Source organism: Atractosteus spatula, chromosome 1 (assembly GCF_055471065.1).
Source record: "Atractosteus spatula isolate fAtrSpa1 chromosome 1, fAtrSpa1.hap1, whole genome shotgun sequence".
In the NCBI taxonomy this organism is placed as follows: domain Eukaryota; kingdom Metazoa; phylum Chordata; class Actinopteri; order Semionotiformes; family Lepisosteidae; genus Atractosteus; species Atractosteus spatula.
The window spans coordinates 20,057,701-20,076,486 of record NC_142706.1 but is presented as its reverse complement, the minus strand read 5'-3'; the positions used below and the strand labels follow the sequence as shown (position 1 = coordinate 20,076,486).

Genomic DNA, 18,786 nt, shown 5'->3' with positions numbered 1-18,786 from the left:
CGTGCTGAACTCACATTTGTACATCATTAAAAAGAACATTGGAAAGTGGAAATACAATACAGTATCTATTTCTTTAGCTCTGAGTTATTTGAAGAGCTCTTGCAAGAAAACCCAGAGCCACAGAAGAAAGATACAATATAGGGAAAAAAATACCAGTGATCTATATTTATAGGGGCCTCCAATTAATGGGTCTGGAAAGGTGTGGCCACACAGCAAATGAGAGCAAAAATCAAACCCAGAAATCCAAGACCCTGCAGAGTCCCATTCAGCTTGAACACCTCCTGGGGACCTGAGATATGAGGAAATGTGTAGGGTTATCTGGGGAAAGGTAGCAGGCCACTTACCATACAATATACAATATATATATAATATATATTTATATATTGAATATAAATCACAATATTAAAATGCTAAAAATACACTATTTAATTCATTAATGTACATTACTGATGGAGCCATGTTATTGTATTTCTTTTTAACCAACATTGTGATTGAGATATTAATTCTAGCACATCAGGGGCCTCAAACCATTTTTTTTGGTTTAATAAGTGTCTCTAATCACTGGCTTAAAGGTCTACTAATTCTTTTAAATAAAGTAAATAATACATTCGGCAAAGTGTCAGAGTGGTATTCTGGAATGAAACTGTAGCCAGGATTTGGAGACTGCTGTTCCACATGTTATTTTAGTGCATAACCTGTTAATAAAAGCAAATACACTACTTTTCCTTCACTTCTGTAAGCAAATTGAACATATTTGGTAAAAAAAGGGGTGTATTTCAGAGGACACACCTACCGTAAATATACAGATGAAATGAATGCATGGGAGAAAGTTGATCTTTGCTCTGGTGAAGAGTCCAAAGGAAACCGCACCCTCCTGTGCTTCATCCCTGACCTTTCTGTTACCAGGTTGTAAGGAACGAGGTCTGTGGGAATGCCCATCAAACAAAGCGTGCATCAGACATACAATGATCTGTGATGGATTTCCAGACTGCGCCGACCTGGCAGATGAAAAGAACTGCTGTAAGTGACTGTCAACAGGGTTCCAACTAGAGAGCATTAAAATAACTTCTGTGGGGGGGAGGAGGTGTACTTGGTCAATCTAGTGGTATTTAAGACTATTCAAATTACACAGGAAGACGTTGCCCACAATGTGCTGCGCTGATAGCTCTTTCGCGTAACCAGGCTAAAATGTCTCATCCCGCTACACGTACATGCCACACTTTAAGCAAAGTAAAGACATTTAGAATTATGACATTTTCATTTCGTATTTCTTAAATCCTGGGTGCAGACTTTTTTTATTTAAATGCCACATCAAGAGATTTTAGGCTGTGGTGCAGTGATGCACAGACCAGACCATGGGAGGAGCAGGTTTCCTTGGACAATGATTGAACTCCCCAGGGATTGCAACACTGGCATGTCTGCAGTCATTTTTGTGTTTTTAACATTACACTTGTCCACCCCAGATACTGTATGCCCCGTGGGTGGACAAGTGTAATGCGTCATGTGTCATCTAGTGTGTATGGGTGTTCTTCAAAGTCTCTTTTGTGTGTGTAATGAATTTTATTGCTTCACAGTACATACTGTAGATTTTACAATATGGTTGTTTGAATAGGTCAGTTCTCTGACCTGAAAAGAATACCTACAGTATGCTGCCTCGTTCATCTTTCTGTAGGTTAATATTGTGCAGCTCTCCCAGTGTAAAGTGAATATGACTTACAGTACAGTACACGTAACCTCGATGACATTTAGGAGAAAATGAGAAAAATTCCTCTGTAGGTGCTCATAAATATTTTCTCATTTAACTGTATTTGCACATTAAAAGCTAAAAATCTGACCCAGTTAATATTGAAATGAATTCTTAAAAATTTTAAGAGTTAAATTTATTCACATCCTGATGTGATTTATTATGGATTGTCTGGTTAGATGTGATGATTTAGGTGAGTGCCAATATACAGTATCTTTGGACATTATTAATACTGTATTTGGATTAAATGTTACATAAGAAACATCTAATGTATGTTCTTTTCAAGAGTATCTAGTAACGGGACGGACATTTCATATGCTAAATTAAACAGAAAAAATAATTCATAGTTTACCTGTATGCAGTAAATATAAAAAAAAACCAGTATCTACAAATTCTAATTTTTTATGTGAAAGTACTGAGTAATATTATTTTATTTCTTTCGAATAACATTCTGAAACTAACATTTATGTTGTTATGATGTGAATCATTTCCAGTATTGCAGTTTTACCATTTTCAATTAAGCTTTAAAAAGATTAGTTTAGTGGTTGCTGCATTTTCCAGGTCTTACTGTAGACTAATTAAGATTTTACCTGTGGTGAAATCCGATACTTGTTAAGGAGTAAATATGACCGACAGATATACAAGGGCATTTTGACCATTATTATAATGAATAGAGCTTTTCCACATCACTGTTGGCGTATTCATGAGTAGCTTGTGTTTTACAGAATACCCAGTGTTGGAGGCCAGCCTTGGCTGTAATAATGAAATTATACTTTTAGTTATGATGGTGGTAGATACTGTATGTACTGCCTTCAGTCTATAAACACTCATGAAAGTAGTTATTTGGTTGCTGTAGCTCATGCTGAACACAGTGCTGTATCTTTGATATCTCCCGTGATTGTAATTGACTTTTTTCAGCTTTCTGTGTTGATAACGAGCTTCCGTGTAACAATCACAAGTGTGTTCACCGCACATTGTGGTGTGATGGCAAGAAGGACTGTACTGACAGCTCTGATGAGTGGAACTGTGGTAAGTCCTCTTTGACTGAGGTTCACTGTATCAGCATGCCTGTGTCTGAAGAAGGAGCTTAGTTTCTGAGTTGCAGCAGAAATCCTTCATGTAATTCAGTGACTGTACGACTCAGTTCCTATGAGGCAGTTTTTGAACTTCAAAATAAAACCGTTTGTCGATTAACAATCTTCTCTTTTCTGCAAAAATAAACTATTTCTGCTTTATGCGCTGCTTTATTAAGTGTTTGCTTTAAGTTTGTTTTTCTTGATCAAGGTGGGAGCTGTGCATTCTTTTTTGCTCCTAAAAATACTTGTTGAAAGGAGAAAATGGATAATACTGTATTTTATTGTATTTTTTATCCAAAATGTTGTTTTTGTAGATGTTCCAGCTGCAGTAATTGTAAATCATAATGGGATTACACTATAAAAGAATGTTATATTGAAACATTTGACTTTTGTTTCTACGACATAGACCTCACACATTCTTAATAATTCCTTTCCGAACGTCAACAAGACATTTAACCCAATAATACCAATAAATAAAAGCTATAAGCAAGTTCCCATCTACCGGTTTCAGTACCAGGGAAGAACTAGATCCAGAATGATTCAGAACTGAAGTCTGAGAGATGTACAGTATAGTACCCTTTTTATAGCACTCCTCTGATCTAGCCTACTGGAGCTCCAAACGTTGATACAGACTTTCCCTTTAGATTTGCCAGACTATAACTGTAAATTCTGTTTTGATATCTGGTGTACCAGCACAGAACACAAAACAATACCGTTGCTGATGGAAAGCAAAAGAGTAACAACAAGAAATGTGTAAACAGAAAGAGTTTAATACAGAAGGTGAGAAAATTGGCCAAATTTGTAACTTTGTCATTTCCTCCCATAGTGTCTCTTTCTAAGACGCCTTCATCTCTACTGACAGTCCACAAAACAGCCTCAGAATACCATGTTTGTGCTGACAACTGGCATCACAAGCTGAGTGAGCTGGCTTGCAAGCAGATGGGTTTAGGGTAAGGTCAGTAGCTAATAGAAAAACCTCTGCAAACTGCCAGGTCAAGTGAAATATTATATTATAGTCAGCTTTACCTTAACTTTGAGCCACCATGTTTAATGTTTTGTGGTTTTCAACTTGTTAAAATGCTGTCATGTATCATGCAAGTAGGAACAGAGCTCCAATGATTTTCAGAATTTAAATAAAAAGTTGTCAATGCAATGGGCATGAATGGCATTTTATTATTTCCGGGTGAATACTTTACATTACAAGTATTACTCCTGTCTTCCTGTCTTAGGAGCAGTAAGAATATGCTTTGAGCAAACTTGAACTAAATGAAATGTCCACTGCCAGTTCTGAAAGTTGCGGTTCAAAGTACTTCACATATGCCTCACGTCTTTATGTGTCAATCTCCCACAACTATTACAAATACAGTGGGAACATGTTTTGTGGATTTAATGATGCAATAAATGGAGTACAGTACAGATAATGTACAGACAGCTTCCCGAGAGGCAAGATGTAATGACGTGTTACAGTGGTTTACCATATTGGTAGGCATGTAACAAAATAAAGCTACAATAAAGGTTCTATGAACAAACACAGTAATATTTTAATTTGGGGGTGAAATACAACTTGAGACCTGAACAAAACTCTTTTGCATTATTTGATCCTCCTTTCTGTGTGTGGTTTAACACAGGGAGCCAGCCACAGTAGAGATGGTACCAGAACACCATCACCAGCTGGGGCGCAGGAAGTGGCTACATGTTCATGCTGACTGGAAACACAGGAATGGTTCCTCTCTACAGGGGCTGTTAGAGAAGAAAGGGTAAGAGCATTACTGAAAACAGCATTACTAACAGGCAGAAATGGCACATTTACTGCTTGCAAATCATCAAGTGGTCACTGTAACCATAGAAATGCACTGAATAAGACTACATACATTTTGTACAGCCATTAATGTACCAATGGTTTGTTGAATGTTCTCTTCTGTTTAAGTGGACAGTGCTGCAGGAAAGAGCATCCTGTTCTCAAGGATTGAGAGTCTAGGGAGTTTGTTAGTTTTCATTAAATCAACTTTAGATAATAACCTTAAAGTAATGCTTATTTGCCTGGTAAACAATTCATTTGATGGACAAGAGACTAAATAAAACAAAAACAAATTGCTGCAGTAGAGCTTTGAGAACTGGAGAGCTGGATTTGTTCAGCCTTGATCTCATCATGTTATTTTGAATTGTTACCACAAGATGTCAGTGAAATACCAGGGCTGCAAAGATCAATGGGTTTTTATAGTGTAAACTGTATATACAGTACTAATAGAATTGTTTTGTTTCTAACAAAAATATTTGTCATACAGCTTTTCATCATCTTCATACTTTTCCTATGTTTTTGCAGACATACCTGTCATAGTCGAAGGAAAGTGTCTCTTCATTGTGTTAAAGAAGGTAAGCACAAAGAGGTACAAAATTAAAAAGCAGTTGAGTTTTTCATACGCATTTGGCTGGTGGGTCACATTTTGACTTATAATAGGTGGACTAGTAGAAACTGAGTTGGGGAAGATGGACACAAATTCCAGATTAATATGAGCTGAAGTGAATATGAATGAAATTGTCTGTCTTCAAAGCCTGGTCCTCCTGACTTTTGTTGCCTGTCTTGTAGACTGTGGCCGCCGGCCTGCAGCTCGTATGTCCAAAAGGATCCTGGGAGGCCGGACGAGTCGCCCTGGCCGCTGGCCCTGGCAGTGCTCCTTGCAGAGTGATCCCAGTGGGCACATTTGTGGCTGCGTCCTCATTGGGAGGAAGTGGGTCCTGACAGTCGCACATTGCTTTGAAGGGTGAGTATTTAGAATACTAATTTAGAATTAGAGTTAAGGGACACATATACAGGTACTATATATTTATCAGATTGGTATTAATAACAATACTTGCTTGAATTTAAATACAGTAGCATTTTTCATCCCAAAGCAATTCACATACAGTATATAGGAGGGGACCTTCAGTTAGTGCGGTCATACAGATGCAGCCATTCAAAGTGCGCGGTACAGACACCGCGGTACAGATACCGCAGGTATGATGACACGGGATACCGCGGTGCGTGATTGGTTGACCGACAGGGGCACTCGTGGTCCGTTGGTCTGTCGTAGAAAGACTTACTGTAAACGTCTTTACTGTGCCCGTTGTAGATATTGAATTTTACCACTGAAGGGAAATCTTAGTAGCTGAGCATAAAAAGAATAGGAGCATACTGTAACGCGTGTGAAGGCCATAAACGATATTAATTTTGGAACGTAAACATACAGTATATAGCTGGTCTTGGTACTTTAAAGAAAAAAATACACACCGGTATTCCATTTCTCCCTAAACATTGTAAGCTTCGAAGTCTTTAACTAACGTGATACCGGAGTCAACAAGCATACTTTTAGAATTTGATTAAAAGGGAATATAATATGGAATCGCGTATCTAAAGAATTTAATAACGGTATGATTATATTCATGTTGCAAAAGAACTGCAACGGACATAAAAACTCCCTTGCTTTTAACAGAGCGTTCCATAATTTCTAACTACGAAAATGCCAGGTGAAAGGATTTGTAAACATATTTTGTTAAAGCAAGTCAGTTTTTTCCACAACACATAAAAGACATTTTTCCAAGAAAGTTTAGCCTTTGTCACTAATGAAACCACTAAATAAAGACATAAATATAGAAATCTTAAGATTTGTTCTATTTAATGTTGGTAGCAGGATGAACTGTCAGAGTGTATATTTTGTCGCAGAGTTGCTGCAAGATGTTAACAGTGAAAAAGGTATTTAGAAATGAGTTATTTCAAGATGAAAATTTTCAGAATAATTGCAAATCTAGCAGGATAGAGAAAGCACAGAAAACTGGCAGTTAGATTGATCAGATTAGTATGAAAAGTCATTTAGCAAAGGGAATTAGAAGAGTGACAAATTAGTATACTTTAGATCTTTTTTTCTGAACCAGGGACAATCTGATCATGTTTCCCTATAACAATAATAAAAAACTTTATTTGATATATCACCATTAAAGGTGGCATCTCAAAGCAATACAGTAGATGTAAAAACAGATAAAAGGACCACAGATTACAAAGTAAATGCATATAAGAAAGACAAGCAGTTAGAGGTGCTACCAAAATTAGAAAATGAAGCAGATACAGACACTAAGTCTTCTGAAAAGAAAGGTTCTGAGGTTAGATTTAAACTGGCCTTGGTGTGTGTGTGTTTGTGTCTGTCTGTCCTGTGATGGACTGGCGCTATGTCCAGGGTGTATTCTGCCTTGTGTCCGTCGCTTACTGGGATAGGCTCCAAATCCTCTGTACTGGATAAAGAGATTAGAAATGGATGGAAGTAAAGGCACTGTGTGGATGGAACTATACACAGTGTTAGAAACCCACTATGAAATGGCAGCATCTCACTGAGAATAAAACATTTTATACTGCTGGCTTAAGGAAACAGCCTTTCCACCTCTCTTGCACATCAGTATCCATACCTAGTTATTTAAACAAATTGCCTCTAATTATAAACATCTTAATATGCTGGCTCTGTGGATCCGCATCAGCTATGTTTGCCCATTCCTTCAATTCATGTGCATCCAACACACAGTTCAACGCTAGCAACTACACAAAATCTAAAATATGAGCTCTACTTGCCACTTACAGTACCAACAGTACCAGCTAACTTTAGTAGTGACATTTTCATGGATCTTTTTAACAATAAAATTTACAACATCAGACTTCAGACACAATTAAACAGGCCTCAAAAAAGTCTGGTACAAACATTTTCAGCATGGAATAAACCGTTACTTTAATGGTATAAACCTTAAATGGATTCATATTCTCAATAAGATTTGGTGCTCAGTAACATGACTTAGAAAATGACAGAAGACATACGTATCATGCTTATCCTTCTATTTTTCATAATCGTAAACTCCTTAAGGCAGTTACATTTTCTCTGTTCTGACCTGGAGTTACAGAGAAATTTAAATTCTAATAAGAGATTTGTAATGAGGAAAGTCATACCAATCACTCATACAGTACCAGGATTTGCAATTACAATACAAATACTTTCTTTCTGTATGTGTTTATTTTGCAGTTTGAGTCTATGGCATTCCTTTGGGGGTCTATACTCCAAGGCATGACTTTTTTATGTATAAACATCAGTATTTACTGCTATTAATTACTGTACGATTTATAGTTGAAATCTGAGCCTAGATATAAAGTTAGATATAAAGTTAAAATCTCGACAAAGCAATGTAGGAAATACAGGGAAAATAAATCCTTTCTGACATCTAAAATCAGTTTCGATCAAGGTCTCTAAAACGAACAAGAAAAAGAAGATTTTCGGAGGGCAATTACGCTGTGTTTATATAGAATAAGTGATTTATGAGCAATCTAATTTCTTGTTCGTTTAAAACAGTGAAATGTCAGCAGTAAAAGATCGCACCAGAAACAGCACTCTCTCTGCCTGTCATAGACGTTCAGGAAAGGCTGAATGAAGTCATGTCAAGTACAATAATTCGGAGATCAATAATAACAGTTGTAGGACAGTATATAAGGAGGATAAGGATTTTGAAGTTGACTCGAAATCTGATAGGTAACCAGTGCAAGGACTTGAAAACAGGTGTAATGCATCCCTGATAGGATTCTTGCTGTCATATTCTGAACATATTGAAGATTGCTCAGTGTGGATTTAATTTCCCCAGTGAACAGGATGTGCATTTATTAATTCTAGAAAAAAACTAGATTTCTCTAGTTCTTAGTTTCTCTAGTTCCCTTTAAAATAAACTATTATTCCACAATGCAGAGTATTACATGGCCAGTATTTACACATGATATTTGTGATTTAAAGAAATTAACACAAGCAGCTTTTGGAGATTTAAGTGTTGGCTGAGTTATTGCAGGATAAAAGACTAGAGATGTTGGCAAGAAGAAGATAGTTTGGGGAAAGCTGTGGAATACACTTATAACAAGAACACTTCCTAATGGGGTTAGGCATACTTTTGATGAAGATGATGAAGTTAACAGACTATATGTTTACATAGATACTGAAATAAGGATTGTATTTTAGATTATGTGTAGTTGCTGGCATTGAACTGTGTGTTGGATGCACATGAATTGAAGGAATGGGCAAACATAGCTGATGCGGATCCACAGAGCCAGCATATTAAGATGTTTATAATTAGAGGCAAGTTGTTTAAATAACTAGGTATGGATACTGATGTGCAAGAGAGGTGGAAAGGCTGTTTCCTTAAGCCAGCAGTATAAAATATTTTATTCTCAGTGAGATGCTGCCATTTCATAGTGGGTTTCTAACACTGTGTATAGTTCCATCCACACAGTGCCTTTACTTCCATTTCTAATCTCTTTATCCAGTACAGAGGATTTGGAGCCTATCCCAGTAAGCAACGGACACAAGGCAGAATACACCCTGGACATAGCGCCAGTCCATCACAGGACAGACAGACACAAACACACACACACCAGGGCCAGTTTTCCCATAAACCAATTAACTTACCAGTATGTTTTGGAGTGCGAGAGGGAGTCATATCACACATATGGAGAAAAACCATGTAACCCAGAGAGAACATGTAAACCCCACACACACAGGATGGCAGGAATTGAACCTAGGACCCCAGTGCTGCAAGATAGCAATGCTAACCACTTTGCCACCATTATAAATGGATGGATATCTTAGTTATCTTTCTAGTTCACAGGTTTGCATGCATAATTTAATTTTGAAAGCCACTGAGACATCAGGTACTACTGTTGTATTTATGAAAAAGAAACAAAACAAAAAACATACTAACAACTGTGCCATCCTACTCCTTAGCTAATACATTTTATTATTCATAAACAGTTAACATTGTTAGCAAAATATTTTGAATTATATTTAACCCTATTTTTTCTTTAGTTTTGTATTTAACTTATTATATGATAGTCAGACTTAATGTATATTTGAACAATGAAAATATATTTTTACAAGATTTTACATTAAGCACTTAAAATTAATATGGTTAATAATAGTAAACTGTAACATGCTGTAACAAGATCGGTTAAACTGCGAAGAAAATGCTTTCAGAGAAAATGTTTCAGGTGTGAAGAACATAGATCTCCAATGCAATTTCAACCAAACCTGTTCCCACACACCCTGCCCCCACTACCATTAGAATATACACAAAGCACTCAAATCTTTCGAGCTAATGATCAGGTGACCCGAGAGAGAGCGAGAGAAACACCAAGGGGTGCGGAACCAGGGAACTATTTACATGGAAAACGGGCGATCTCCCCAGACTGTCCGCCCGTTTCACTGTTACCTGGATACCTCTTTATTTAGAACTCACAAACACTGATTTTTAGTTTAGAAGGATTCAAGTAGGGTTTTAGATGAAAGGCAGTGACCTTAATCAAGCCCAAATCACAATTGAACCCATTCAGAGCCTACATTACATTTTAGCGTTTCATTCTGAGCAGAAAACCCTCACACCTGAAGAAGGGGGAGGTGTTTTTCGCTGGAAATCTCGCCTGCTTCTACTTTACAACCGGAGTGCTGGCTGTGACGAATTAAACCGGTATTACAGGTTTCAATCACAGACCATGTGACATGGGAGTCAGGAAACTAACAGCACAGTCCCAGCACGAAACGAAACTAAAACGCATACCGTTTCGCGCTTCTTATTAGTTGCTCAAAAGTAATTTGACCGTATGAAATGCATAATATAAACCTAGAAACATATACGTGAGCAGTACTTAAGCACTGTAGTATCAGTGTTAAGACATACCTCTCAAATACTGTAAATCAAGTTAAAAATATCTCAAGACAGATTCTGGTCATAATGAAACCATGTTTCGTGTATGTTTTCTTTAAAGTACCGAGACCAGCCATATACTGTATGTTTATGTTCCAAAATTAATATCGTTTATGGCCTTCACACGCGTTGCAGTATGCTCCTATTCTTTTTATGCTCAGCTACTAAGATTTCCCTTCAGTGGTAAAATTAGATATGAATAGTCAATACTTAAACGGGCACAGTTAAGACATTAAATATACATATACATACTGTATACAGTACAGTTTGCATACGGTAATATGTTTATGTTCCTAAATCAATCTCTTTTATGAGCATGTGTAAGGCATGGTGAATCGATTCTCAAAAATTACTGTACTTTGCATGATTGGAAAAAAATGCGTGATTGCGAAATGCTGTGGTGTTACTTTTACAAAGACGGTCAATGAAAAAAAGAATGTGGACCAGGGCAATACTTTGAGTTTACAGCTTGTCCAAGGTCATTTATTATTAATACTATTATTAATATCTTCGTTAAAGACTTTGATGGCTACAGCTCAAACATGAGAGGTTGAGCTTTATTAGCTCCACCTTGCGGAAATTCCGGATACTATTATTTTGCTAGCGGTATTTACCGGTAACTTGCGGTATTTACCGGTAACTTGCGGTAGACTGCGTACAGCATACCGGAAAATAATGCGGTATCGCCCGTGCATTTTGAATGGCTGCATCTGTAGTACAGCACCTACTTGGGTGCTATGAGACAGCCATTATAGACAGTGCATCAATTTAATTAAAGTGGACATATACTAAAAAAGGGCATTCTGGGTTCAATTCTGGACCTGAGGCACTAGAGTGCAATTTGTTCTCCCCATGTTTGCATGGTTTTCCTCCCACAATCCAAAAATGTACTGGTAGGTTAATTGGCTTCTGGGAAAACTGTCCCCAGGTGTTTGTGTGTCTGTGTTTCTGTCCGTGTGTGCCTTGTGATTGCATCCCATCCAGGATGTACCCTGTCTTGAGGCTGCTGCTTGTCAGGATAGGCTCCGGCTTCTCAACGACCCTGAATTGGAAGAAGCAGTTAGAAAATGGATGGATTTAGTAAGGCTGGATTATGAATGGTTAAAGTGGAATGTAGGAAGGAAGTAACTGGGAATAACACCCCTATTCTTATGAACAGTGCCACGTGATCATTGTAGTCCATGGTGTCACCTCTTCTATTAATGGTCTAATCTGAAAGATGGAGTCTTCTACAACAGAAACAAAACTGCAATACAAGGGGTGCAATTCTGGTCCAAAGTTGAACCTGTTGTTCAGCCAACACCACTTGCAGCTGCGACCTGGTTATCTTCAGTTACAGTACTAACCAGCCTTGCACAGCTTCTTAAATTTTATGAGAGCAGATTTCAAGATGGTAATGCTGCTATGTATTAAAATGTGTACTTCAAAATGACATAGACGTGCCCAGGTCTTAAAACATAATAAAGTTTACAAATGAGAGATTAATTTAGCTGCTACATATTTACAAGTTACAGGTTCTAGATCTTTATCTGATGGTTATTTACAGTATATTCTGTTGAAACTATTCAGTGGAGTTTCTCTCAGCCTCGGGCAGAAAACATCAACAGAATTGTTTGTGGTCCCAAAATTAAAAATGTACTTGTTATCTGAAGATTGTTGATTGAAAACTGAAGTGTTATTTCATTGAATGAAATGGAGGGTTAGAATGTATGGGAGAAAATGCAGTTAATAAATAATGTAGTACTTTCTCTTTTGCTCTGTGATCTCCTAAGGAGTCAGTGTTTACTGTTGACAATGTATCACCAAAAAGACATGTTTCTTTGATTCTTTATAATAACAACAATAATAATAATAATAATTGCTTACACTTATATAGTGCTTTTCTGGACACTGAACTCAAAGCGCTTTACAGGTAGTGCAGATTCCCCTCTACCACCACCAATGTGCAGCATCCACCTGGATGATGCGACGGCAGCCATAGTGCGCTAGAACGCTCACCACACATCAGCTATTAGTGGGGAGGAGAACAGAGTAATGAAGCCAATTCATAGATGGGGGTTATTAGGAGGCCATGATTGATAAGAGCCAATGGGAAATTTGGCCAGGACTCCACGGTTACAGAATTTTTAATGACCACGTCTCATCCGAAGGACGGCGCCTGTTTACAGTATAGTGTCCCTGTCACTATACTGGGGCATTAGGACCCGAATAGACCGCAGGGTGAGCGCCCCCTGCTGGCCCCACTAACACCTCTTCCAGCAGCAACCTCAGTATTTCCCAGGAGGTCTCTCATCCAGGTACTGACCAGGGTCAGTGGGTTTCCAGTTGTGAGTTGCAGGATGATATGGTTGCTATAATTGTCGTAATCTTGATCTTGAGGTTTTCTTACCACAATTTGTTTTGCAATTGAAGATTTGATGGAATCAGCCATTATCTTAATTTGTGGCTTCTTTCTCTGTTCCTTTGTGCACACAAAGCCGGGAAGATGCAGATGTTTGGAAAGTTGTATTTGGTATCAACAACCTAGATCACCCATCGCCTTTTATGCAGACAAGGAAGGTGAAGCGGATTATAGTCCACCCCCGCTACAACAGAGCTGTGGTGGATTATGACATCAGTATAGTGGAACTGGACACAGAGGTCAATGAAACCAGCTATGTCAGACCTGTCTGCCTACCTCACAAAGGCCAGCCCCCTCTGCCTGACACCTATTGTTACATCACTGGATGGGGGCACATGGGTAACAGAAGTAAGTTAAAAATCTGTTTATTTGTTGTAGAAATTAGGAGAAATCTCTTTTTTTGGTTTAAAGTGAAAAGCTTCATTATGTGTTTTCCTTTTAATTTCATAGTGCCTTTCAAACTACAAGAGGGTGAAGTCAGGATTATCTCCATGGATCAGTGTCAGTCTTTTTTTGACATGAAAACCATCACTTCTCGGATGCTATGCGCTGGATATGAATCTGGGACTGTTGATTCCTGCATGGTAAGATTTGGAAACCATGCGCCCACCTCCCAACCCTGTAGTGTAGTTAAATGCTGCTTCATTTTTCTGAAAATTACTACATTTGTATGCCGGGTATCCAAGTAGAAGTAAGTGGAACTGTATGAATGTTGCAATAATGCTTTGTATCCATTATCACCAAAGATAAGGTTTCCTTGGGTATTAAAATAATATGAGGCAGTAACCAATCCCTTCTAAGAGTCAGACAGGATTAAACCCTGTACCTTGGTTGTTAGTATCATTATGATCAAAACAGCTGACCTGCCAAGCACAACCTTCAGAAGTAATAAAATAATGCATCCAATATAATCAAATTTTCAGGTTTTCTGTTTTAATTTGAGTGTTTGTTGTTGTAGATGTTCTTTAAATTGTGCAAATATAAACAAATGTGTATAATGGCACAAGTAATGGATGTGAAACTGAACTGTTGTACAGGCATTTGCTCAAATGCTACTCTTCAGTGACCTGAACATGTAAATGAGAGGTCTCTCTTGAGTAATTCTCTGGCTACAGGGAAATGACCAAAGAATAAAGAATACATGTAATATGTAGTTTGTAATGCAGAAAATAGATTAAAAAACAAGATCAGCTAATTTTGTTTTGATCAGCTAATTTTTTAATTAATTTTGTAAGAGAAAAAGGAATACATAGTCACAAATGGTACAATGTGTGAGACTTTTCAGAAGTCTGATATTGGCAATATACATAAAATATATACAGTAGAACCCTAGATCAATGCAAGTACTACAGAAATTCAGTCCATCATTCCACTCCATTGTAGGATGATTGTGCAGAAATTCACATTCTAAGAAAGAAAAGTTTCTTTAATGCACTACCAAGAAAGCTTTGAATAATTAAAGGAATATTAGTTTTGAATAACATTTCTGTAAGATGTGTTTGTAAAGATAAATAGCTAATTTCTGTAGTAAATGTTTTAATGATTTTTTATTAAATAATTTTATTTTAAATATCTAAGATATTTTCATGATGAGGTATGTAACTAGGGCAGCACTTAGGGCCCTAAGTTCAATTTTGGACTTGGTGTGCCATCTGTGTGGAGTGTTATCCCTGTTTTGTTTGGGTTTTCTCTGGGTGTTCCGGTTTCCTCTCTCAGTCAAAGGACACATTGTCACATTAGTCAGCTTCTAGGAAAATTCACCCTGGTGTGTGTGTGTACAGTACAGTGTGTTTGTGAGTGGCTTCTAATGGACTGTTGTCCCATCCAGGGTCTATCCTTCCTGTACCTGTTGCTTGCTTGGGTAGACTCCAGCTCCCCTGCAACCTTGTATTAGATAAAGCAGTTAGAAAATGAATGCATGAATGGATGTAAATAAAATCAGAGCTTACAGTATGCTTATGGTCTGTTCCTCTTACAGGGTGATAGTGGAGGCCCACTTGTTTGCCAAGAGCCTAACGGACGATGGAGTTTGTACGGGCTCACATCATGGGGATCAGTTTGTTTTTCCAAAGTATTGGGACCTGGAGTCTACAGCAACGTGACGCATTTTGTGGAGTGGATTGAGAGGCAAATATATCTCCACACGTTTTTCCTCAACTAGCCAGCAGCACAGCAAGCATGGATGGAGCTTGAACAAGAAGAAAAAAAAATGAAAATGCTTTTGGTGGTTAACAGTTTTTTTTTAAAAAAAGAAGCTAGGAAGGCATTTTTGAAACTGTTAGCTCCTTCAAAGAACCAAAGGTTAACTGTTTTTGAAGGAGGAGAATAACTTTGGCTGCAGGTACTGTTATGCTGCAGGCCTCCTGTCTTGGAATTCAGGAATTCTCAGATCATTGTCACTGTGTTCTTTGACCATTCCAAGGGGAAGTGCTCATTTGGTCATGAGCCATGTGAATAGAGGAGATATTACAGTATTTACATTATATTGCTGATTAGCATTTTGTTCATAAAGACAAATACATTAGGATTGCATTGTATTTTATGTACACTATATGGGACAGAAATGCTAGTCAGCACAAGTAGGCCTACTTTTGTAGTAGAGTCTATAAGGTGGATTTCATCTTTAAAAATGGTTATAGATGACAAAAAAGAATATGGTTATTTTCCATGTCACAAAATGAGTAGGGAAGCACAATAAGAACAGATGTTATCACAGTATAAAAGTGAGATCCAGAGTCTTCTTAATATACTTCATTTTGCACTGTGGTTTGGAAAAAAGGTATTACTTATGTTTATAACTGGAAAGTAATACAGTACATCTACAGAGAAGTAACATTTAAAAATGATTACTGCCAATTACAATCAAGGCATTACATTCAACAGGTAGTACCTGTTGAGCACCTTAACACAGTGACACGTCCATATGGCTTTATCATAATATTGAAACCAATAAATAAAGTAGTGCAGTCCAGGAAAAGACAAAACTCAAAGGAGGCAGTCAATAATTAGTAGATGATAGACCACAATAAGCTGGCAGACATTTTGTGTGTAGATACAGTGAGTAGATGGACGAATAGGTTATTATCAATACAATATAGACTCTAAAAAGACAAAATGTAGTTGTTTGTTATTCCTTCAAAGCCTCTATAATTCTTTAACTTCTGGTGCCTCTTACATATACAGGATGGTTTTTACCTTTCTGAATTTTACTGTAGGCTAAAATTGCGCAGAGCACTGATATATACTGTTAACAGATGGCTGCTTCTTGAGGCATACAATTTAGCAGGAGTTATATTAATCCTTAAATACTTGAAGGCTTCATGCTTGTAATAGTATTGTGTTTACTATGTACAGCTGAGTAGTTTATAATCTAGAAGGGAAGAGCTGTGATGCATTGTCAAACACTTTGAAGGCTTTGCTAAATTTCTTGTATGGTGTCGCATTTAGTATTGTTACGGTACGTACTGTATGTTAATGTAGTATTCTTAAATGTAAAGCACTCAGTCATGAAATCAGTAGGAAATGGTTTTATCAAAAAGATATCCTCTCCTTAGTAACAAATACTGTACAATTGCTGAAGTATTTCTTGCCAGCTACATGCTATTTGCTAAAGTTCATACTTGAGTAACATTTGAGATCAATACCACAAATCCTTCCATTTATTACACATCTGAGTTAAAAGAAATACTGGCCACCATTAATTAAGTGACTTCTTTTTTTAAAGAAGAGCGCACAAGTGAGGACTGTTATTAAGTTATTGCAGGGAAATGGCTACTGACTGATTATAAAAAAAACATAGTGGTCCAAATACCTTTATAAATACATTTATAAATTAGCATAGGGTTTTTAGGCACCTTTATTTTATTGCTGTATACTGTAGCTCTTTAAATTAAATTCAGCAAACTTACAATGTACCAGAACTCTAAATTTTCAGCTGCTCACTTTCTCCTATACATTGACATTCATGTAAAAGAAAAACATAAACTGTTTTCAGTGTTTAAGTTGGAAAGGGGTGATAGGTGATATGAATGGCTCATATGATTGGGTTTTATTTAAAGTTATTAAAACTATAAACACTATTGTCCATGTACATTTAAATTATCCTCATGACAAACTCACATTGAATGTATTCCAGGCCTGAGGAGCCTCCAGGATGAGGAGCAGTAAGGACATAACCTTTTCAAAAATGAAAACATTTAATCTTTTAAGCTTAATTAGCAGTTAAGCTGTTTTGAAGCCTTTCTTTCTTAACACACTGCACCTTTACTTTCATGCTCCATTGTACCTCAATTTAAATTCTATTGCTTCCACAATTCCCTTAGTAATTCATTTTTTCTATGAAGCCAATGCTTATTCCTAGCTCATGTAAGCAAGAACCAAGTGTACTGCTTTGAGATTATATGTTCACCTTTGTATGTTGTTATACCTTAAATTCTCACTTTTATGTTTCATTTATGATAAGATTAGGCTTTTATGGTAATATAAGGGTAAATGGCACACGGTCTCAATATATCCTTTTATGCAATGTTTCATGTCATTAAATAATGATTTTTAACAAGAAAATGTAGTCACTCACATAAATTAGGTCAAATTTGAGACAAACGTCAAAAAACATTTTTGCTTTATTTCAGTCTAACGCCATAATGCAGTTGCAGTGATTACTGCCTAGAAAAAATAAATCATTGTGACAGCCAATGAAGTTTAACATTTCAATTTATTCATATTTATTCATAAAAGTTAAACTTTTTTGACAGTTTGTTGTAATGACCCTGTGATGTCTGTCAATTTTTCCTTTGCATTGTTAGTGGATTTTTAATCCTGCAGAAAAAAAAAAACATGCCGCATTTATCTGTAAAGGATTTTGATCTACGCAGCCATAGTAATTTGAATGTCCATATTCGGGTACTGTTAAAGTGGCTAAGGATATCAAGACACTTTCAATGTTATATGACGTTAATCACTATTAGGTGTTGTGCTGATGTTTAACATGATCATTTCGTACATTCACTGTACAGCTGAAGTACATGTATCACACAAGACACTGAATAACTCATGCCAAAGTCTGTTTTTGTGAATTTCTGTAGATCACTGTTGAAAATGTGGAAAATCTGGCATCAGGTCCACAAGAGATAGTTGTCAGATTATTTGTGTGTACAAATATTTATGTATATACACCTTTATGCTTTAGTGTTTTAATGTAACATTCCATGTAAAGAATTTGTTTGTAATTTTCTAAAATATTTTTATACTGCCTTTCTATGTGCACACATGATTATACTGTATTGGGTCCCAGACATATCTTTTAGTATTTTTACACTTCATTGTTGTTGAAATAGTATATGACAATTTAAAATTTCAAAATATATAAGCAAGTGTATTGATGGCATACCAGACTTTATTTCTATTAGCAAGATTTTGGTAAGCTTCTAACGTGGAGAACAATAAAGTTTGTCAACAACACAAAATCTGTCTCTGAATTTTTAATCGGGATGCAAACACAAACTGACATTCCTTTCAAAATGGATATACTGTATTAAAACCTGGTAGATCTGGGGAGTTAGTAGGTGGTCTGTGACACTTTTTATGTAATATTTTCCTCCAGTTTACCATAAAATGTTAATCACTTTAAAATGTTTCAAATTATGTGCTTAATATTAAATTTCCAATGTGATTTTTGAAGGATTTCCGCACATTACCTTCATTTTTTCCAGAATTTCGTTACTGGAATTTTTGCAGAAACGCTGAAGACTTAGTGTGTTATGTGTTCATCATTTCTCCCTTCCTGTGCTCTTTCTACACTATCAAAAGACAAACAT

At 36.7% G+C, this 18,786-nt stretch overlaps 1 protein-coding gene across 4 annotated transcripts in view; it reads left to right on the top strand.

The window, feature by feature from the left end:
- corin (corin, serine peptidase) overlaps positions 1-18,435 on the top strand; it is a 69,770-nt gene extending 51,335 nt beyond the window's left edge. For all 4 annotated transcript variants that reach the window (XM_088924040.1, XM_088924202.1, XM_088924118.1 and 1 more), the window contains exons 14-22: positions 907-1,020; positions 2,663-2,773; positions 3,647-3,770; positions 4,449-4,577; positions 5,144-5,193; positions 5,408-5,582; positions 13,047-13,318; positions 13,421-13,554; positions 14,949-18,435. In XM_088924040.1, coding sequence (XP_088780166.1) covers positions 907-1,020; positions 2,663-2,773; positions 3,647-3,770; positions 4,449-4,577; positions 5,144-5,193; positions 5,408-5,582; positions 13,047-13,318; positions 13,421-13,554; positions 14,949-15,131 — 1,292 coding nt within the window. In that variant the 3' untranslated portion in view covers positions 15,132-18,435. The remainder of the gene's footprint in view (positions 1-906; positions 1,021-2,662; positions 2,774-3,646; positions 3,771-4,448; positions 4,578-5,143; positions 5,194-5,407; positions 5,583-13,046; positions 13,319-13,420; positions 13,555-14,948) is intronic.
- The last annotated feature ends 351 nt before the right edge of the window (positions 18,436-18,786 follow it).